The sequence below is a fragment of the Drosophila subpulchrella genome, chromosome 2R (assembly GCF_014743375.2).
Source record: "Drosophila subpulchrella strain 33 F10 #4 breed RU33 chromosome 2R, RU_Dsub_v1.1 Primary Assembly, whole genome shotgun sequence".
Lineage (NCBI taxonomy): Eukaryota > Metazoa > Arthropoda > Insecta > Diptera > Drosophilidae > Drosophila > Drosophila subpulchrella.
In genome coordinates this window covers 20,632,294-20,653,904 of record NC_050611.1, presented here as the reverse complement: position 1 = coordinate 20,653,904, position 21,611 = coordinate 20,632,294, and the positions used below count along the sequence as shown (strand labels likewise).

At 36.7% G+C, this 21,611-nt stretch overlaps 9 protein-coding genes and 3 pseudogenes across 10 annotated transcripts; all 12 read left to right on the top strand.

The window, feature by feature from the left end:
- Positions 1-814: 814 nt before the first annotated feature.
- On the top strand, positions 815-1,613 carry LOC119550762. The gene is made up of 3 exons (XM_037859686.1): positions 815-1,009; positions 1,073-1,224; positions 1,288-1,613. Exons 1-3 carry the CDS (start codon positions 823-825, stop codon positions 1,546-1,548), a joined length of 600 nt encoding a protein of 199 aa, XP_037715614.1. The 5' UTR covers positions 815-822; the 3' UTR covers positions 1,549-1,613.
- Positions 1,614-2,385: 772 nt separating this feature from the next.
- On the top strand, positions 2,386-3,859 carry LOC119551764 (uncharacterized protein in LEU2 3'region-like). 2 transcript variants are annotated; one of them, XM_037861292.1, is made up of 3 exons: positions 2,386-2,740; positions 2,809-3,401; positions 3,556-3,859. In XM_037861292.1, the coding sequence occupies exons 1-2, from the start codon at positions 2,399-2,401 to the stop codon at positions 3,394-3,396; spliced, it is 930 nt and encodes a 309-aa protein (XP_037717220.1). In that variant the 5' UTR covers positions 2,386-2,398; the 3' UTR covers positions 3,397-3,401; positions 3,556-3,859. The 2 variants fall into 2 exon arrangements, with proteins under 2 accessions (XP_037717220.1, XP_037717218.1); XM_037861290.1 differs by having other exon boundaries at positions 2,809-3,633.
- Positions 3,670-4,488, top strand: LOC119551766 (annotated as a pseudogene).
- On the top strand, positions 4,339-5,008 carry LOC119551437 (putative protein TPRXL; the record flags this gene model as incomplete). The annotated part of the gene is made up of 1 exon (XM_037860780.1): positions 4,339-5,008. A coding segment is annotated over one exon (630 nt), but the record flags the coding sequence as incomplete, so codon positions are not given.
- Positions 5,009-5,143: 135 nt separating this feature from the next.
- Positions 5,144-7,269, top strand: LOC119551765. The gene is made up of 3 exons (XM_037861293.1): positions 5,144-5,295; positions 6,483-6,863; positions 6,924-7,269. The coding sequence occupies exons 1-3, from the start codon at positions 5,238-5,240 to the stop codon at positions 7,055-7,057; spliced, it is 573 nt and encodes a 190-aa protein (XP_037717221.1). The 5' UTR covers positions 5,144-5,237; the 3' UTR covers positions 7,058-7,269.
- A 145-nt stretch (positions 7,270-7,414) lies between these two features.
- Positions 7,415-9,021, top strand: LOC119551436. Its single transcript, XM_037860779.1, has 2 exons — positions 7,415-7,562; positions 8,777-9,021. Exons 1-2 carry the CDS (start codon positions 7,415-7,417, stop codon positions 9,019-9,021), a joined length of 393 nt encoding a protein of 130 aa, XP_037716707.1.
- A 2,108-nt stretch (positions 9,022-11,129) lies between these two features.
- LOC119551903 (protein SLG1-like) lies at positions 11,130-12,337 on the top strand. Its single transcript, XM_037861517.1, is given in 2 exon segments — positions 11,130-11,390; positions 11,393-12,337. Coding segments are annotated over 2 exon segments (969 nt in total). The 3' UTR covers positions 12,101-12,337.
- Positions 12,338-12,373: 36 nt separating this feature from the next.
- Positions 12,374-12,952, top strand: LOC119551905 (annotated as a pseudogene).
- Positions 12,953-13,042: 90 nt separating this feature from the next.
- LOC119551435 (putative protein TPRXL) lies at positions 13,043-13,712 on the top strand (the record flags this gene model as incomplete). The annotated part of the gene is made up of 1 exon (XM_037860778.1): positions 13,043-13,712. A coding segment is annotated over one exon (630 nt), but the record flags the coding sequence as incomplete, so codon positions are not given.
- A 135-nt stretch (positions 13,713-13,847) lies between these two features.
- LOC119551904 lies at positions 13,848-15,972 on the top strand. Its single transcript, XM_037861518.1, has 3 exons — positions 13,848-13,999; positions 15,186-15,566; positions 15,627-15,972. Exons 1-3 carry the CDS (start codon positions 13,942-13,944, stop codon positions 15,758-15,760), a joined length of 573 nt encoding a protein of 190 aa, XP_037717446.1. The 5' UTR covers positions 13,848-13,941; the 3' UTR covers positions 15,761-15,972.
- Positions 15,973-16,117: 145 nt separating this feature from the next.
- On the top strand, positions 16,118-17,724 carry LOC119551434. The gene is made up of 2 exons (XM_037860777.1): positions 16,118-16,265; positions 17,480-17,724. The coding sequence occupies exons 1-2, from the start codon at positions 16,118-16,120 to the stop codon at positions 17,722-17,724; spliced, it is 393 nt and encodes a 130-aa protein (XP_037716705.1).
- Positions 17,725-19,835: 2,111 nt separating this feature from the next.
- On the top strand, positions 19,836-20,893 carry LOC119551493 (annotated as a pseudogene).
- Positions 20,894-21,611: the final 718 nt, after the last annotated feature.

The following is a 21,611-nucleotide window of genomic DNA, read 5'->3' as shown; positions in this document are numbered from 1 at the left end:
TTGAAAATAGTTTAATTTTGTGAAAAATTAGAGCTGACTGGATTTTAAATGGAAAACTAAACATGATGAAATAAATAGATTTATAGAATGTGGCTAAGCTGTAAGTAAAATCAGGGGTCAGCAGCGCCCCATTAAGCGGGTAAAGGGAATAGCTCTGTTCAGCCTCTGCCGGCACACGTACAGCGTACAATAGCTGCTGATAAGCTGCCCCGTGCAAATTACTGATACAAATAAAAGTCAAATTGATGTAAATTGATGAATTATAAAATGTATTGCCTTAAAGCTGTGATGCTGTTTTTAGGCAAGGCTTAGTAAATATTGTCAAGTAGACATAAGAAATTTTTTTCTTATGATAGCTACAGATGGTTGATCTAAGGACTTTAAGGCCTGACCTACTTATAATAAATATTTAATACTAAATATATTAAATATGAATTTGTGAATTACTTAAAAGATATTCTGTGCAAAAGTACATATGTATATAATTTTAAGATTGCTTAAGTATACCTCGTATTGGTATATCTTTCAATAGACTTTTATATGTCTTTTAGTTTGGTATTTAAGAAGTTATTTCCGGTTTCGCAAAATCCCGGCAAGCTTAAATAAACAAGTAGATGAGTATTTTACCTATTGCTATACATATTCGACTATCCCCTGCTGTCGGTTCTTCATAGAACACTCTCAAGTGTTTGGCCATTTCCATGGACGAACGCACACACTGACAGAAACCGCTCTTGAGGACACTTCAGTGGAGCATTTGAAGTGGTCGGTGGTATAAAAGCCGATCGCATTGGCCAATTGCCCGACAGTTTAAGCGAAAAAATGAAGGCCCAAACAATTGCGAAGGTGGTGAGTGCGGTGGTGCTGGTGGTTCTGGTGGGTCAAACGGCTGGAAACACAGCAATCAGCTGCCACAGTTGCGAAGGAGCCAATTGCCAGAGGGTTCAGCTCACTAAAACTCAATCCTGTGTGGATTCCTTGGACTACTGTGTGACCATCTATGAAGAAGGTGGGTTTGAAGGGACAATGAAAATATCAAATCATTTTGAAAAATATTTTTAAAAAATTCCAGCTAAGGTTCTGTTCAAGGGTTGCTCTCTAGAAATTCCCTATGAGCTGCGTTCGAAATGTCAGGATAATCGCTCTTGTTACAAGTGTAACACCAAGGAATGCAACAATGTGGGTTCGGCAAAATATGCCTGCATTCAGTGTGATTCCAGCAAGGTAAGTTGGATGTTGTTATATCTGAAACCATATCAAATTCTGAAAATTAAAATCTTCTTTTAGGACTCCAATTGCGCTTCGAATGCCGCCGTTTTGGAAGCTGCCCGCTGCAGTGCGCCCACTGCTCCAAATTCGTATTGCTATGCTAAGACCTCGGGTGGATCTATTGTGAGGGGCTGCTCCACCACCGAAACTGATCAGCAGACTTGTCTGAATGATGCCAACTGCCTGCTCTGCTCGCCTGGAGATATTAGGAACTGCAATGCGGCCAACATCTCCGAGAGCTCTAGTGCTGGAAATCGCTTCATTCGTTTCCTAAGATAACTGGAATGAAAGTCAAATTTGTAAAATATTTAATAAATAAAATAACGAAATGCAAAAACAAATTATATAGTAATGTATCTAATTCTGATTAATTGAATTATTTTGAATAATATTGTTGTGTATGTCACTTGTTTTCCTTATAACACTTCAACGTAATATAATCGCTAATATTTGAAGACTGATAGCGTCGAGGGCGGAATCCTTAAAATTAGGAAATATTTACTTTTATGTAGGTTTTTTTATTATTATTATAAAAAACTTGTATAGATGCAAATATGACTACCTTAATAAGATTTTTATATTATTATTATTATTTTTTATGATCGTTAGAAACAATAAGTATAGCTTAGTATTTGAGGTTTTTTAAAATGTATCAAGATATTTAAGACTCAGGGTGATTCTCAATGACGTGCATTGGTGAATCACCCGCAGTCTATTGACAATACTGATGTTGATCAAAAACAACTGCCTTCAATAGGAGTCACTTCAAATTATCTTCAAGACATTTGATCTAATTCGATGTCTAATCTAGGTAGATAACCGATTAAAAGCAAAAAATTCCATTAACGATGTAAACTTGTTTATTTACTTTTGACTAAGGAACTACTTTAAGGGGTGCCCCCACAAAAACTCGGGCACTTGAGAGCCATGGGGCTTAGGGAACCCCACAAAGAAAACAGAGTTGTTTATGCAATTTCTGAAGAGATGGAGGACAATCACTTAACGAGCTTACACACTTAAGTTGGCTATCTATAAAGAAATATCAGAAACTTCCTCTTAAGTGACCAGAATTTATATAAAGCGATGGTTAGCTGGTGACAGCTTTTCAATGCTAAATGTTCTTTGCGCAATGTCAAACTTAAATTTCTCTCAACTCCTGCTGGCACTGCTTTTAACCAGCAGTTTCGCATTGGCATCTGAAAAATGTATTTATTGTCGGGGTATTAATTGCCAAAGGACTAGTTACGAGGCGGATGATCAGTGCTCGGATAAATTGGATGCCTGCGTGAGTGTTTTTCAAGATGGATTTGTTCAGGCTCAAGGATGTCTGGAAGGCCTGGAGGATGATTTAAGAAAAAATTGTCAGGAGAATAATAAAGGACATGGAATTGACTGCGAGATCTGTATTACGGAAAAGTGCAACAAGGTGGCTCCCCAAACATACAGCTGTCTTCAGTGTAATAGCGCAGAGGTAGTTATTCAAATAATAAAATATTAAACCAAAGTCCTTATAATTATAAAATAATATTTTTCTCCAAGGACATTCAGTGTGCTGAATCTCCAGAGCTTCTGAAAGCTACAGAATGCCTTGTTCCGAGATCTGGTAGAGGTTTTTGCTTTGCCAGTTTGGTGGGAGATCGTGTGGAGAGAGGATGTTCTTTGACTCTTTCAGATCAAGAAAATTGCCTGGGCAATCCCAATTGTCACTTGTGCGATCCCTTGGAACAACCCCGCTGCAATGATCAACTTATAAAAGCAGATAATTCCTCAACCACTGAAGATCCAGCGGAATCCACTAGTTCATCAACTGAGTCTACACCTAGTTCAACAATAACAACAGAATCAACATCGAGTTCTTCAACAAGTTCAACAACAAGTTCTTCAACAAGTTCAACAACAAGTTCTTCAACAAGTTCCTCCACAAGTTCTTCTACAAGTTCTTCTACCAGTTCTTCAACAAGTTCATCCACAAAACCACCAGAAACTACCCAATCAACCACAGAACCTTCGACAACCGAGGAGATCCCAACAACAACGGAAACACCCAGTTCGGCATTTGGTTTACGTGCTTCCGTGTTCCTAATATTTACTCAATTGGCTTTTTGTGCTCACAACGTACTTCAATAATACAAATAATACCTAAAAAATTTCCACCACCTTGTCCGGAAGGGAATCTATGTACGACTATTATTAAAGTAATTTTTATGACGCGATCATAAGTTTTTTGTCACTATTAATATTTACTCAATTGGCTTTTTGTGCTCACAACGTACTTCAATAATACAAATAATACCTAAAAAATTTCCACCACCTTGTCCGGAACGGAATCTAAGTACGACTATTATTAAAGTAATTTTTATGACAGGATCATAAATTTTTTGTCACGATTAATTGCAACCTTTTAGGTTTAATGCTTGTGCTGAAACTCCAGAGCTTCTGAAAGCTATAGAATGCCTTATTGCGAGATCTGGTAGAGGTTTTTGCTTTGCCAGTTTGGTGGGAGATCGTTTGGAGAGAGGATGTTCTTTGACTCTTTCAGATCAAGCAAATTGCCTTGTGCGATCCCTTGGAACAACCCCGCTGCAATGATCAACTTATAAAAGCAGATTCCTCAACCACTCAAGACCCAGCGGAATCCACTAGTTCATCAACTGAGTCTACACCTAGTTCATCAATAACAACAGAATCAACATCGAGTTCTTCAACAAGTTCTTCAACAAGTTCAACAACAAGTTCTTCAACAAGTTCCTCCACAAGTTCTTCTACAAGTTCTTCCACAAGTTCTTCAACAAGTTCATCCACAAAACCACCAGAAACTACCCAATCAACCACAGAACCTTCGACAACCGAGGAGATCCCAACAACAGCGGAAACACCCAGTTCGGCATTTGGTTTACGTGCTTCCATGTTCCTCATATTTACTCAATTGGCTTTTTGTGCTCACAACGTACTTCAATAATACAAATAATACCTAAAAAATTTCCACCACCTTTTCCGGAACGGAATCTAAGTACGACTATTATTAAAGTAATTTTTATGACAGGATCATAAATTTTTTGTCACGATTAATTACAACCTTTTAGGTTTAATGCTTGTGCTGAAACTCCAGAGCTTCTGAAAGCTATAGAATGCCTTATTGCGAGATCTGGTAGAGGTTTTTGCTTTGCCAGTTTGGTGGGAGATCGTTTGGAGAGAGGATGTTCTTTGACTCTTTCAGATCAAGTAAATTGCCTGGCCAATCCAAATTGTCACTTGTGCGATCCCTTGGAACAACCCCGCTGCAATGATCAACTTATAAAAGCAGATTCCTCAACCACTCAAGACCCAGCGGAATCCACTAGTTCATCAACTGAGTCTACACCTAGTTCAACAATAACAACAGAATCAACATCGAGTTCTTCAACAAGTTCAACAACAAGTTCTTCAACAAGTTCTTCAACAAGTTCCTCCACAAGTTCTTCTACAAGTTCTTCCACAAGTTCTTCAACAAGTTCATCCACAAAACCACCAGAAACTACCCAATCAACCACAGAACCTTCGACAACCGAGGAGATCCCAACAACAACGGAAACACCCAGTTCGGCATTTGATTTACGTGCTTCCATGTTCCTAATATTTACTCAATTGGCATGTTTTGGCGTGTTTTTTTGCTTTTGCGGCAGAGAATTTCAGTGCAAAACAGAGAAACGTCAGGCGTAAGAGCGCTGCGCGCCAACTTCGTGTTTTTTGCACTTACACTAATGCAAGGCAAACTGTGATGGTATGTGTGTGCCGACCACTGATATAGAGCAATAATCAAACGAGCGCGATAGGACCCATCGATCGAACGATTGCCCCAAGCTTGTCGCCAGTCGAAAATGTATAAAAAGGCCTTACTTCATCCAGCTAACAATTAGTTACCGGAGTCCATTTTTGTGGCTAATACGGAAATACGCGAGTCGCCGTTTTGAAGTGTACCTTAAAAGATCATGAAATCAACGTCAGCAGGAGTAGCCCTGCTACTTCTAGTGCTATGTCACTCAAGTGGTAAGTTTTGACCAAGTCAAGGATTAAGGATAATGAAAAGGGAAAGTGAAAGTTAACTAACTAACACCCCGAAAAGTGCGACAAATAACCAGAAAACATAGAAAATACTGAAAAATTCAATGAAAACTTCCCAAGTTAGATAAATATTGCTGTGCGAGTATAAGAAAAAATTTAAGAAAGAAAAAGGGAACGACAATATATTATTCATTTCGGAAACAATATAAAAAATATATTAGTTTCAAGTGTTGATACAAAAAAAAAATGAACCATTTAATACTTTTAAAAAAGGAACGACAATATATTCTTCATTTCAAAAACAATATAAAAAATATCTTTGTATCAAGTGTTGATATGTAAAGAAAAAGAACCATTTAATTCTTTAATACTTTATTACGTAAATGTAAATCAATCAATCAATCAAAAATACTAAAATCGTAAACGAAATTAGAACGTTCTTGGGAAAATCCATTGAACAACTAAGAACACAAATGTATAAAAGGAAGTTTGACCTATCTAATCTACCGATAGTAAGAATCTCCACGTGTTTTTCCCCATCATTTAAGCGTGTAACTAATATTGATTGTAAGATGCGAGACATTTTCAAAGTACAAATTTTGTAATCATACTACTTTTCGTTTGATAATCAAGTTGGGCAATTCCTGCAATCCTAATTAAAATTTTCAAGTGTCTTGGAAATTCTCCATACTTGATTTAAATGGATCAAGCCAACAATCAGATTAGATTAGATGGAAGCCACACAAACCATGACCTTCATAGTTCTTGAGCGTGTACAACACATGGTGTATGCTACGTGGTATATGCGAGTTGTATCCTGCAGTATAGTAGATGCAATGTTAAATACAAAAGAAATTTTAGCGATAAACCTCTCGAATATTCCAACTTTCCCTTTCATTATACAAGAACACGCTTCCTTATAGATTAAGTGTGGCGATCGTCATTGAATTGTCCTTTTTATGGATCCCAAAGCAATTATTAATATATTACCTGATTACGGGAAAAGATCGCGTCGATGTGGTAACGGTAGCCATCGGACATCGGTAGTCATAAACAAGGCGAAATTCGATTACCGTATTTTTAAACAAGAATTTTACTTGCCTTCGCGAAATGAATTAAAATTTCATTCATTCAAAATGATATTACAATTTTTCTTATCATCTCTTGTATAGCCTGCTCTGGAACCAACAGTAGCGAGATCACTCAGACCTGCTGGAAATGCTCTGGATCGGACTGCGATGAACCTACGTCTAGTCTCTGCAGCCAGTACAGTTCCGATGATGGTTGCTATACCTTGTTTAACTATTATACCAATGTTACGGCCATGGGCTGCCAGTCCGATCTGGACGAAGAGTTTGTGAATGAAAATTTCCACTCCCTTTTATTCTGCAACGAGAGTAATTGCAACTCCTTGGATAACCTGCCAGTTCCGCACAAGTGCCTCTACTGCCATGCTAAAGAGGATTCCAACTGCGGTACAGCTCCCTCAAAGATCACGCTAATAGGAAACTGTGGTGTCTTACCCTACTCCAGCTGTCAGACCTCGATTAAAGGTGTGTATAGGGAAAGATATCCTTGAATGAAATATTGTAATTTGTTTAATCCCTCCCCAGATGGCTACGTCTATCGTAGTTGTCTAAGCAGCTTAGAACGAGAGGATCTGGAGGCGTGCCTCGCTGGAACTGGAAACTGTACGGTTTGCACTGGCGATTTGTGCAACAATAAAATATATACCGCCGGTGGTTAAAAGTCGCCCTTGCAACTAGAAAATCGCCCATCAATTTTGAAAATCGGTGGCCTAGCGGTCTAATGCGTTGAAGCCCACGTAGAGTCAACATTTATTTTTCTTTTTTGTGAAAGTTTTTAGAACTGAATTCTTAACAATTTTGTGTGCAGAGGCTAAAAAAAATTTAGAACACGTCAAAATAACAAATAAAAAAAGTGCATATTACATAAAAATTATATTTTTTTAATGTATTTAGTCTAATTGGGTAAAAAAAACATAATTTGTTGTCGTTAGTGAGAATATTTCTTTGAATTAAGTTGAGAATTTGTTCTTGGAAGAAATTGAGATGTGCACCCTTTTTGCGCGTCGGCTAGCGCGATGCGTCTTTGGTCAGCGGTTGTGCTCTCGACTGCGAACCCAGCGGTCGTGAGTTCGATTCTCGCTACGACCACGAAGATTTTTGAAGACCTTATACAATACTGCAATGATAACTCAGGCAACTGCAAGTTCTGCAAGTCCTCGGGATGTAACACCTAGTGATGTTAAAAAACATCGATGCATCGAGCATCGATGATTTTTCGGCGATGTTTTTCGATGTTTTATGTTATGCCGATGTGTATCGATGCATCGATGTTTAACAAAAACATCGGGCGTCGAGTTGCACAACATTGCAGAACATATGGTTTCAGTGCCGCACAGACAGTTTCGCGGTTTTTGTTTTAGTTTACCGTTACTGTGTTTATGCGATGCCGAATTCACGCTTTCATTTCGCGATTTCAGCCGATTCGTGTGTGCATAAACGCCATTTCGTGAATTCGGCAACACACGAAAGTTGACTATTACTGCGTTTATGCGATGGCCATTTCACGCTTTCATTTCGCGATTTCAGCTGATTCGTGTGTGCATAAACGCCATTTCGTGAATTCGGCAACACACGAAAGTTGACTATGAATTCAACCTCAAAGCGTGAATTGGTGACAATAAAACTCCGGTAACTCTTTATAATTATCGGACTTGCCACATCGATATAAATACATAAATACACCTTACATTTAACAAATTATTTGTTCATTTAGTGCCAATGGAAACTAGTTTTCATCTTTTATTTTGACGGTAAAAAGATGTTATACTGGCTTGCACATACTTTATCTTTAATATTAGCAAGATTATTTCATGCGAATCGAGAAAAAATAATCGGTTTAATAATCGCTAACACCTTTTTCCACCGGTCCGGCACCTCTGTCAGCTGAGATTGATAGAATGCATGAATTTGGCGGTGTCGCATAAACAGGAGCAAATTTTATTTCACGCTTTTAAGAAATCATGAAACCCTTAGCATAAACATAGTACGTGTTTGCAATGCCAATGTAAGTATTATGTGAAATATATATGTATATAAATATAGTTATTTGCAATTACAACTGTATTCATTCTAGAATAACAACAAAGACATGCTTTTGCTGGAGGCACTTTACAAAAGTTGACGGAAATTAGTGATGTAAAAAAACATCGATGCATCGATGTTTCTAGGCGATGTTTCACAAAACATCGATGTATCATTTTGCAAACAACAATGAAGATCGACATCGATGTTTCGACTCAAATTTACATCACTAGTAACACCGCCAAGGAACTAAGTGCTGCTGCCTATGTGGACTATCTGTTTTGTGATGGCAGCGATCAGGCAGAATGCGTGAGGAGTGTTGGTGATATATCCCGTACCGTATCCTGCCACGGCAGCTGCTTCACCGGTCTACATCCCCGCCATCAGGCAGACTCAAATCCCGTTTACGATCTGCTCCACGGTCTTCAATTCTGCGGGTCAGGTGGTGGCCAGAGGATGCACCACCGAAACTGATGAGCAGACTTGTCTGAATGATGCCAACTGCCTGTTGTGCTCACCTGGTGATATTAGGAACTGCAATGCTGCCAACATCTCCGAGAGCTCTAGTGTTGGAAATCGCTTCATTCGTTTCCTAAGATAACTGTTATATTGTAACTGGAATGAAAGTCAAATTTGTAAAATATCTAATAAATAAAATAACAAAATAAATGAATAAAAAGTGTATTTAAGCCCCGAATTAACTTTAACAAAAAAACTTTTGAGGTAATTTATCTCACTCTGATTAAAATGAAATAATATTGTTGTGTATGTCACTGGTTTTTTCTTATAACACTTTATCGGAATATAATCGCTAATATTTGAAGACTGATAGCGTTGAGAGGGAAGCCTTACAATTTTGAAATATTTCCTCTTAAGTTAGTTTATTTCTTATTATTATTATAAAAATCTTGTATAGATTAGTGTTTGAAGTTTTTTAAAATGTATCAAGATATTTAACATTCAGTGTGATTCTCAATGAAGCGCATTGGTGAATCATCCGCAGTCTACATATAATACACAGAAAAAAAAAGGGGCCAGGATCAATTTGATATGCGTATGGTAAATTTGTGTTTTTTAGACACATATCATTTTTCACCATTAAATAATGTCAAATTGATACCAAAAAATGTTAAGTTGTCGATTTCTCTCTTTTCAGAAATTCTTTGACATCGAAAAAGAGAGGATATAGCTATATGGCGACATCAATCACGTGAGTGGAAGCGAAAAAGATATATTCGATATTCGAATTGGCCTACTTCGATCATGTTGTCTCGCTTGCACTTACATACGATTTAGTGAGTTTTTTGACACTTGAGTTTTATCGTGAAGCCGGTCAGACGTAAATTGTCAGTGTTTCACTTAGCGCAGAACAAGGAAAAGGTGTGTAAACTTCATATACAATGTGTATATTTATAAAGTGTTATTAGATTAATAAGAACATAATAAGTGAAAAAAACTTAAATAGTGTGCGGTTTACTGACTGCCCTACAACAACGAAAGCACGTGCAACTACTTATTTACATACATACGTACATAGAGGCTGTGCCAGCGTGAAAATAAATTTTATAAGTAGTTATGTCTATCTAACATAAAACATAATTGCATTTAAACACAAACATATTTTAAAATGTGCTTAAATTTACATGCCTATGTATTTTTTTTCTACGCCGCCCTGCAAAGTCGGTTCTTATGTACATACATATGTATGTATAGACAGATGCACGTGATTTTCATTGCTTTTCATACAATTTTGCATATTTTTGACTGTCTTTTACAAATTTTTTGTTATTACTCAATTAATTAAGGTTTCAAATTTTAGCGAGCATTTTCAAGCTTATGTGGTAGATGCCGAACTTGAATCTTATACGATTGTTTAAAAACTATAATTATAAGTTAATCACAATCAAGAAATTTCAGTAAATAAGTATACATAAGTAAACAAAAAGACCCAATGTAAATATCTAAAATAACTTGTAAATAAGAAATACTGTAAATATTTTGTACAAACTGTAAATAGGTAATAAAACGTATATGAAAATAAAATAAAATATATAATAAAAAAATTTGTCCTTTACATTATATTATCAAATAAACAATAATATTAATTTGGTATTTTTAATATCCAATCTACGGCAATGTACATTTGAAATTATAATATCAAATCTACAATAATATAAAATGTACAACAAAAATATTTTAATATGATACCGCTTAATGTAAAAATGATGTTACCGAAATATCGTTTTCACCATTTCGAACATATCAAATTTATATGTGCCGTATCAAGGCCGAATTGATACTGGATTTCATCAAATTGACCATCATATCATATCAATTTTTTTATTCTGTGTACCGATGATGATCAAAAACAACAGCCTTCAATAGGAGTCACTTCAAATTATCTTCAAGACATTTGATCTAATTCGTTGTCTAATCTAGGTAGATAACCGATTAAAAGAAAAAATTCCATTACCGATGTAAACTTGCTTATTTACTTTTGACTAAGGAACTACTTTAAGGGGTGCCCCCACAAAAACTCGGGCACTTGAGAGCCATGGGGCTTAGGGAACCCCACAAAGAAAACAGAGTTGTTTATGCAATTTCTGAAGAGATGGAGGACAATCACAAACATCCTCTTAAGTGACCAGAATTTATATAAAGCAATGGTTAGCTGGTGACAGCTTTTCAATGCTAAATGTTCTTTGCGCAATGTCAAACTTAAATTTCTCTCAACTCCTGCTGGCACTGCTTTTAACCAGCAGTTACGCATTGGCATCTGAAAAATGTATTTATTGTCGGGGTATTAATTGCCAAAGGACTAGTTACGAGGCGGATGATCAGTGTTCGGATAAATTGGATGCCTGCGTGATTGTTTTTTACGATGGATTTGTTCAGGCTCAAGGATGTCTGGAAGGCCTGGAGGATGATTTAAGAAAAAATTGTCAGGAGGATAATAAGGGACAGTCAGTTCCAACCGCGAAATCTGTATAACGGAAAAGTGCAAGGTGGCTCCAACAACATACAGCTGTCTTCAGTGTAATAGCTCAGAGGTAGTTATTCGAATAATAAAATATTAAACCAAAAACCTTATCATTTTAAAACCTTTATCATTTCAGTGTGCTGAATCTCCAGAGCTTCTGAAAGCTAAAGAATGCGCTATTCCGAGATCTGGTAGAGGTTTTTGCTTTGCCAGTTTGGTGGGAGATCGTGTGGAGAGAGGATGTTCCTTGACTCTTTCAGATCAAGAAAATTGTCTGGCTAATCCAAATTGTCACTTGTGCGATCCCTTGGAACAACCCCGATGCAATGATCAACTTATAAAAGCAGATTCCTCAACCACTCAAGACCCAGCGGAATCCACTAGTTCATCAACTGAGTCTACACCTAGTTCATCAATAACAACAGAATCAACATCGAGTTCTTCAACAAGTTCTTCAACAAGTTCAACAACAAGTTCTTCAACAAGTTCCTCCACAAGTTCTTCTACAAGTTCTTCCACAAGTTCTTCAACAAGTTCATCCACAAAATCACCAGAAACTACCCAATCAACCACAGAACCTTCGATAACCGAGGAGATCCCAACAACAACGGAAACACCCAGTTCGGCATTTGGTTTACGTGCTTCCGTGTTCCTAATATTTACTCAATTGGCTTTTTGTGCTCACAACGTACTTCAATAATACAAATAATACCTAAAAAATTTCCACCACCTTGTCCGGAACGGAATCTATGTACGACTATTATTAAAGTAATTTTTATGACGCGATCATAAGTTTTTTGTCACTATTAATATTTACTCAATTGGCTTTTTGTGCTCACAACGTACTTCAATAATACAAATAATACCTAAAAAATTTCCACCACCTTGTCCGGAACGGAATCTAAGTACGACTATTATTAAAGTAATTTTTATGACAGGATCATAAATTTTTTGTCACGATTAATTGCAACCTTTTAGGTTTAATGCTTGTGCTGAAACTCCAGAGCTTCTGAAAGCTATAGAATGCCTTATTGCGAGATCTGGTAGAGGTTTTTGCTTTGCCAGTTTGGTGGGAGATCGTTTGGAGAGAGGATGTTCTTTGACTCTTTCAGATCAAGCAAATTGCCTTGTGCGATCCCTTGGAACAACCCCGCTGCAATGATCAACTTATAAAAGCAGATTCCTCAACCACTCAAGACCCAGCGGAGTCCACTAGTTCATCAACTGAGTCTACACCTAGTTCATCAATAACAACAGAATCAACATCGAGTTCTTCAACAAGTTCAACAACAATTTCTTCAACAAGTTCAACAACAAGTTCTTCAACAAGTTCTTCTACAAGTTCTTCCACAAGTTCTTCAACAAGTTCATCCACAAAACCACCAGAAACTACCCAATCAACCACAGAACCTTCGACAACCGAGGAGATCCCAACAACAACGGAAACACCCAGTTCGGCATTTGGTTTACGTGCTTCCATGTTCCTCATATTTACTCAATTGGCTTTTTGTGCTCACAACGTACTTCAATAATACAAATAATACCTAAAAAATTTCCACCACCTTTTCCGGAACGGAATCTAAGTACGACTATTATTAAAGTAATTTTTATGACAGGATCATAAATTTTTTGTCACGATTAATTACAACCTTTTAGGTTTAATGCTTGTGCTGAAACTCCAGAGCTTCTGAAAGCTATAGAATGCCTTATTGCGAGATCTGGTAGAGGTTTTTGCTTTGCCAGTTTGGTGGGAGATCGTTTGGAGAGAGGATGTTCTTTGACTCTTTCAGATCAAGTAAATTGCCTGGCCAATCCAAATTGTCACTTGTGCGATCCCTTGGAACAACCCCGCTGCAATGATCAACTTATAAAAGCAGATTCCTCAACCACTCAAGACCCAGCGGAATCCACTAGTTCATCAACTGAGTCTACACCTAGTTCAACAATAACAACAGAATCAACATCGAGTTCTTCAACAAGTTCAACAACAAGTTCTTCAACAAGTTCTTCAACAAGTTCCTCCACAAGTTCTTCTACAAGTTCTTCCACAAGTTCTTCAACAAGTTCATCCACAAAACCACCAGAAACTACCCAATCAACCACAGAACCTTCGACAACCGAGGAGATCCCAACAACAACGGAAACACCCAGTTCGGCATTTGATTTACGTGCTTCCATGTTCCTAATATTTACTCAATTGGCATGTTTTGGCGTGTTTTTTTGCTTTTGCGGCAGAGAATTTCAGTGCAAAACAGAGAAACGTCAGGCGTAAGAGCGCTGCGCGCCAACTTCGTGTTTTTTGCACTTACACTAATGCAAGGCAAACTGTGATGGTATGTGTGTGCCGACCACTGATATAGAGCAATAATCAAACGAGCGCGATAGGACCCATCGATCGAACGATTGCCCCAAGCTTGTCGCCAGTCGAAAATGTATAAAAAGGCCTTACTTCATCCAGCTAACAATTAGTTACCGGAGTCCATTTTTGTGGCTAATACGGAAATACGCGAGTCGCCGTTTTGAAGTGTACCTTAAAAGATCATGAAATCAACGTCAGCAGGAGTAGCCCTGCTACTTCTAGTGCTATGTCACTCAAGTGGTAAGTTTTGACCAAGTCAAGGATTAAGGATAATGAAAAGGGAAAGTGAAAGTTAACTAACTAACACCCCGAAAAGTGCGACAAATAACCAGAAAACATAGAAAATACTAAAAATTCAATGAAAACTTCCCAAGTTAGATAAATATTGCTGTGCGAGTATAAGAAAAAATTTAAGAAAGAAAAAGGGAACGACAATATATTATTCATTTCGGAAACAATATAAAAAATATATTAGTTTCAAGTGTTGATACAAAAAAAAAATGAACCATTTAATACTTTTAAAAAAGGAACGACAATATATTCTTCATTTCAAAAACAATATAAAAAATATCTTTGTATCAAGTGTTGATATGTAAAGAAAAAGAACCATTTAATTCTTTAATACTTTATTACGTAAATGTAAATCAATCAATCAATCAAAAATACTAAAATCGTAAACGAAATTAGAACGTTCTTGGGAAAATCCATTGAACAACTAAGAACACAAATGTATAAAAGGAAGTTTGACCTATCTAATCTACCGATAGTAAGAATCTCCACGTGTTTTTCCCCATCATTTAAGCGTGTAACTAATATTGATTGTAAGATGCGAGACATTTTCAAAGTACAAATTTTGTAATCATACTACTTTTCGTTTGATAATCAAGTTGGGCAATTCCTGCAATCCTAATTAAAATTTTCAAGTGTCTTGGAAATTCTCCATACTTGATTTAAATGGATCAAGCCAACAATCAGATTAGATTAGATGGAAGCCACACAAACCATGACCTTCATAGTTCTTGAGCGTGTACAACACATGGTGTATGCTACGTGGTATATGCGAGTTGTATCCTGCAGTATAGTAGATGCAATGTTAAATACAAAAGAAATTTTAGCGATAAACCTCTCGAATATTCCAACTTTCCCTTTCATTATACAAGAACACGCTTCCTTATAGATTAAGTGTGGCGATCGTCATTGAATTGTCCTTTTTATGGATCCCAAAGCAATTATTAATATATTACCTGATTACGGGAAAAGATCGCGTCGATGTGGTAACGGTAGCCATCGGACATCGGTAGTCATAAACAAGGCGAAATTCGATTACCGTATTTTTAAACAAGAATTTTACTTGCCTTCGCGAAATGAATTAAAATTTCATTCATTCAAAATGATATTACAATTTTTCTTATCATCTCTTGTATAGCCTGCTCTGGAACCAACAGTAGCGAGATCACTCAGACCTGCTGGAAATGCTCTGGATCGGACTGCGATGAACCTACGTCTAGTCTCTGCAGCCAGTACAGTTCCGATGATGGTTGCTATACCTTGTTTAACTATTATACCAATGTTACGGCCATGGGCTGCCAGTCCGATCTGGACGAAGAGTTTGTGAATGAAAATTTCCACTCCCTTTTATTCTGCAACGAGAGTAATTGCAACTCCTTGGATAACCTGCCAGTTCCGCACAAGTGCCTCTACTGCCATGCTAAAGAGGATTCCAACTGCGGTACAGCTCCCTCAAAGATCACGCTAATAGGAAACTGTGGTGTCTTACCCTACTCCAGCTGTCAGACCTCGATTAAAGGTGTGTATAGGGAAAGATATCCTTGAATGAAATATTGTAATTTGTTTAATCCCTCCCCAGATGGCTATGTCTATCGTAGTTGTCTAAGCAGCTTAGAACGAGAGGATCTGGAGGCGTGCCTCGCTGGAACTGGAAACTGTACGGTTTGCACTGGCGATTTGTGCAACAATAAAATATATACCGCCGGTGGTTAAAAGTCGCCCTTGCAACTAGAAAATCGCCCATCAATTTTGAAAATCGGTGGCCTAGCGGTCTAATGCGTTGAAGCCCACGTAGAGTCAACATTTATTTTTCTTTTTTGTGAAAGTTTTTAGAACTGAATTCTTAACAATTTTGTGTGCAGAGGCTAAAAAAAATTTAGAACACGTCAAAATAACAAATAAAAAAAGTGCATATTACATAAAAATTATATTTTTTTAATGTATTTAGTCTAATTGGGTAAAAAAAACATAATTTGTTGTCGTTAGTGAGAATATTTCTTTGAATTAAGTTGAGAATTTGTTCTTGGAAGAAATTGAGATGTGCACCCTTTTTGCGCGTCGGCTAGCGCGATGCGTCTTTGGTCAGCGGTTGTGCTCTCGACTGCGAACCCAGCGGTCGTGAGTTCGATTCTCGCTACGACCACGAAGATTTTTGAAGACCTTATACAATACTGCAATGATAACTCAGGCAACTGCAAGTTCTGCAAGTCCTCGGGATGTAACACCTAGTGATGTTAAAAAACATCGATGCATCGAGCATCGATGATTTTTCGGCGATGTTTTTCGATGTTTTATGTTATGCCGATGTGTATCGATGCATCGATGTTTAACCAAAACATCGGGCGTCGAGTTGCACAACATTGCAGAACATATGGTTTCAGTGCCGCACAGACAGTTTCGCGGTTTTTGTTTTAGTTTACCGTTACTGTGTTTATGCGATGCCGAATTCACGCTTTCATTTCGCGATTTCAGCCGATTCGTGTGTGCATAAACGCCATTTCGTGAATTCGGCAACACACGAAAGTTGACTATTACTGTGTTTATGCGATGCCGAATTCACGCTTTCATTTCGCGATTTCAGCCGATTCGTGTGTGCATAAACGCCATTTCGTGAATTCGGCAACACACGAAAGTTGACTATGAATTCAACCTCAAAGCGTGAATTGGTGACAATTAAACTCCGGTAACTCTATATAATTATCGGAGTTGCCACATCGATATAAATACATAAGTACACCTTACATTTAACAAGTTATTTGATCATTTAGTGCCAATGGAAACTAGTTTTCATCGTTTATTTTGACGGTAAAAATATGTTATACTGGCTTGCACATACTTTATCTTTAATATTAGCAAGATTATTTCATGCGAATCGAGAAAAAATAATCGGTTTAATAATCGCTAACACCTTTTTCCACCGGTCCGGCACCTCTGTCAGCTGAGATTGATAGAATGCATGAATTTGGCGGTGTCGCATAAACAGGAGCAAATTTTATTTCACGCTTTTAAGAAATCATGAAACCCTTAGCATAAACATAGTACGTGTTTGCAATGCCAATGTAAGTATTATGTGAAATATATATGTATATAAATATAGTTATTTGCAATTACAACTGTATTCATTCTAGAATAACAACAAAGACATGCTTTTGCTGGAGGCACTTTACAAAAGTTGACGGAAATTAGTGATGTAAAAAAACATCGATGCATCGATGTTTCTAGGCGATGTTTCACAAAACATCGATGTATCATTTTGCAAACAACAATGAAGATCGACATCGATGTTTCGACTCAAATTTACATCACTAGTAACACCGCCAAGGAACTAAGTGCTGCTGCCTATGTGGACTATCTGTTTTGTGATGGCAGCGATCAGGCAGAATGCGTGAGGAGTGTTGGTGATATATCCCGTACCGTATCCTGCCACGGCAGCTGCTTCACCGGTCTACATCCCCGCCATCAGGCAGACTCAAATCCCGTTTACGATCTGCTCCACGGTCTTCAATTCTGCGGGTCAGGTGGTGGCCAGAGGATGCACCACCGAAACTGATGAGCAGACTTGTCTGAATGATGCCAACTGCCTGTTGTGCTCACCTGGTGATATTAGGAACTGCAATGCTGCCAACATCTCCGAGAGCTCTAGTGTTGGAAATCGCTTCATTCGTTTCCTAAGATAACTGTTATATTGTAACTGGAATGAAAGTCAAATTTGTAAAATATCTAATAAATAAAATAACAAAATAAATGAATAAAAAGTGTATTTAAGCCCCGAATTAACTTTAACAAAAAAACTTTTGAGGTAATTTATCTCACTCTGATTAAAATGAAATAATATTGTTGTGTATGTCACTGGTTTTTTCTTATAACACTTTATCGGAATATAATCGCTAATATTTGAAGACTGATAGCGTTGAGAGGGAAGCCTTACAATTTTGAAATATTTCCTCTTAAGTTAGTTTATTTCTTATTATTATTATAAAAATCTTGTATAGATTAGTGTTTGAAGTTTTTTAAAATGTATCAAGATATTTAACATTCAGTGTGATTCTCAATGAAGCGCATTGGTGAATCATCCGCAGTCTACATATAATACACAGAAAAAAAAAGGGGCCAGGATCAATTTGATATGCGTATGGTAAATTTGTGTTTTTTAGACACATATCATTTTTCACCATTAAATAATGTCAAATTGATACCAAAAAATGTTAAGTTGTCGATTTCTCTCTTTTCAGAAATTCTTTGACATCGAAAAAGAGAGGATATAGCTATATGGCGACATCAATCACGTGAGTGGAAGCGAAAAAGATATATTCGATATTCGAATTGGCCTACTTCGATCATGTTGTCTCGCTTGCACTTACATACGATTTAGTGAGTTTTTTGACACTTGAGTTTTATCGTGAAGCCGGTCAGACGTAAATTGTCAGTGTTTCACTTAGCGCAGAACAAGGAAAAGGTGTGTAAACTTCATATACAATGTGTATATTTATAAAGTGTTATTAGATTAATAAGAACATAATAAGTGAAAAAAACTTAAATAGTGTGCGGTTTACTGACTGCCCTACAACAACGAAAGCACGTGCAACTACTTATTTACATACATACGTACATAGAGGCTGTGCCAGCGTTAAAATAAATTTTATAAGTAGTTATGTCTATCTAACATAAAACATAATTGCATTTAAACACAAACATATTTTAAAATGCTCTTAAATTTACATGCCTATGTATTTTTTTTCTACGCCGCCCTGCAAAGTCGGTTCTTATGTACATACATATGTATGTATAGACAGATGCACGTGATTTTCATTGCTTTTCATACAATTTTGCATATTTTTGACTGTCTTTTACAAATTTTTTGTTATTACTCAATTAATTAAGGTTTCAAATTTTAGCGAGCATTTTCAAGCTTATGTGGTAGATGCCGAACTTGAATCTTATACGATTGTTTAAAAACTATAATTATAAGTTAATCACAATCAAGAAATTTCAGTAAATAAGTATACATAAGTAAACAAAAAGACCCAATGTAAATGTCTAAACTAACTTGTAAATAAGAAATACTGTAAATATTTTGTACAAACTGTAAATAGGTAATAAAACGTATATGAAAATAAAATAAAATATATAATAAAAAAATTTGTCCTTTACATTATATTATCAAATAAACAATAATATTAATTTGGTATTTTTAATATCCAATCTACGGCAATGTACATTTGAAATTATAATATCAAATCTACAATAATATAAAATGTACAACAAAAATATTTTAATATATTGATACCGCTTAATGTAAAAATGATGTTACCGAAATATCGTTTTCACCATTTCGAACATATCAAATTTATATGTGCCGTATCAAGGCCGAATTGATACTGGATTTCATCAAATTGACCATCATATCATATCAATTTTTTTATTCTGTGTACCGATGATGATCAAAAACAACAGCCTTCAATAGGAGTCACTTCAAATTATCTTCAAGACATTTGATCTAATTCGTTGTCTAATCTAGGTAGATAACCGATTAAAAGAAAAAATTCCATTACCGATGTAAACTTGCTTATTTACTTTTGACTAAGGAACTACTTTAAGGGGTGCCCCCACAAAAACTCGGGCACTTGAGAGCCATGGGGCTTAGGGAACCCCACAAAGAAAACAGAGTTGTTTATGCAATTTCTGAAGAGATGGAGGACAATCACAAACATCCTCTTAAGTGACCAGAATTTTTATAAAGCAATGGTTAGCTGGTGACAGCTTTTCAATGCTAAATGTTCTTTGCGCAATGTCAAACTTAAATTTCTCTCAACTCCTGCTGGCACTGCTTTTAACCAGCAGTTACGCATTGGCATCTGAAAAATGTATTTATTGTCGGGGTATTAATTGCCAAAGGACTAGTTACGAGGCGGATGATCAGTGTTCGGATAAATTGGATGCCTGCGTGATTGTTTTTTACGATGGATTTGTTCAGGCTCACGGATGTCTGGAAGGCCTGGAGGATGATTTAAGAAAAAATTGTCAGGAGGATAATAAGGGACAGTCAGTTCCAACCGCGAAATCTGTATAACGGAAAAGTGCAAGGTGGCTCCAACAACATACAGCTGTCTTCAGTGTAATAGCTCAGAGGTAGTTATTCGAATAATAAAATATTAAACCAAAAACCTTATCATTTTAAAATAATATTTTTCCCCCAGGACATTCAGTGTGCTGTATCTCCAGAGCTTCTGAAAGCTAAAGAATGCGCTATTCCGAGATCTGGTAGAGGTTTTTGCTTTGCCAGTTTGGTGGGAGATCGTGTGGAGAGAGGATGTTCCTTGACTCTTTCAGATCAAGAAAATTGTCTGGCTAATCCAAATTGTCACTTGTGCGATCCCTTGGAACAACCCCGATGCAATGATTAACTTATAAAAGCAGATAATTCCTCAACCACTGAAGATCCAGCGGAATCCACTAGTTCATCAACTAAGTCTACACCTAGTTCAACAATAACAACAGAATCAACATCGAGTTCTTCAACAAGTTCAACAACAAGTTCATCCACGAGTACTTCCACAAGATCCTCCACAAGTTTTTCTACAAGTTCTTCTACAAGTTCTTCAACAAGTTCATCCACAAAATCACCAGAAACTACCCAATCAACCACAGAACCTTCGACAACCGAGGAGATCCCAACAACAACCCCAAGTCGGCATTCGGTTTACATGCTTCCATGTTCCTGATATTTACTCAATTGGCACTTTGTGTTCACAACGTACTTCAATAATACAAGTAATACCTAAAAAATTCCCACGACCTTGTCCGGAACGTAATCTATGTACGACTATTATTAAAGTAATTTTTATGACAGGATCATAAATTATTTGTCACGATTAATTGCAACCTTTTGGGTTTAATGCTTGCGCTAAAAATGTGTTATGTCACCGATTAAGGATTGATAAGCCACGATTATTTGACGAAAATCGACCAGCCCACAGGAAGGCCTCTTTATATAACCATCACCAAATTTAGTATTAATGGTTTACAATCGTTAAGAAATTTCTACTTTAAAACCAAAGTGATTTATATATTTTCTATTCTAAGTTATCTGAGAATTCTTATTTAGATTTAAGGTAGCCAAGGTAGAGTATTCCATTTTCGTAGCAATATGAGTAATAAAGATTTTTAATGAGTAAGACTTTAATCTTGTTGAATCACTTTGGCTATGATTCATTTGAGGTATTTATTTATTTACTTATTACTACTCATTTAGGGTTGATTTTATTACATTATTAAATGTCTCGCCTAAAGTCCACTAGGGGCAATAAAAGTAAGCAATATACGTTAAAAGATTAAGTTCTTATGAAAAGCCTTTAACACTATCTGGGCTTTTCCAAACAGAACTATTTGATTTACAATCGCGCAATATTAAAGCGCCATCTGGCTGTTAGATTTTGTAACTATCGATTAACGAACAAGGCTATCGATTTTTGAAGCTTTAAGCCTTTTCTCCTCTGCATTTAGTTATTTGAGTGCAGTGGTGATAAGAAACTACGACAAACTGAATGCAGCTGAAATGCAAAAC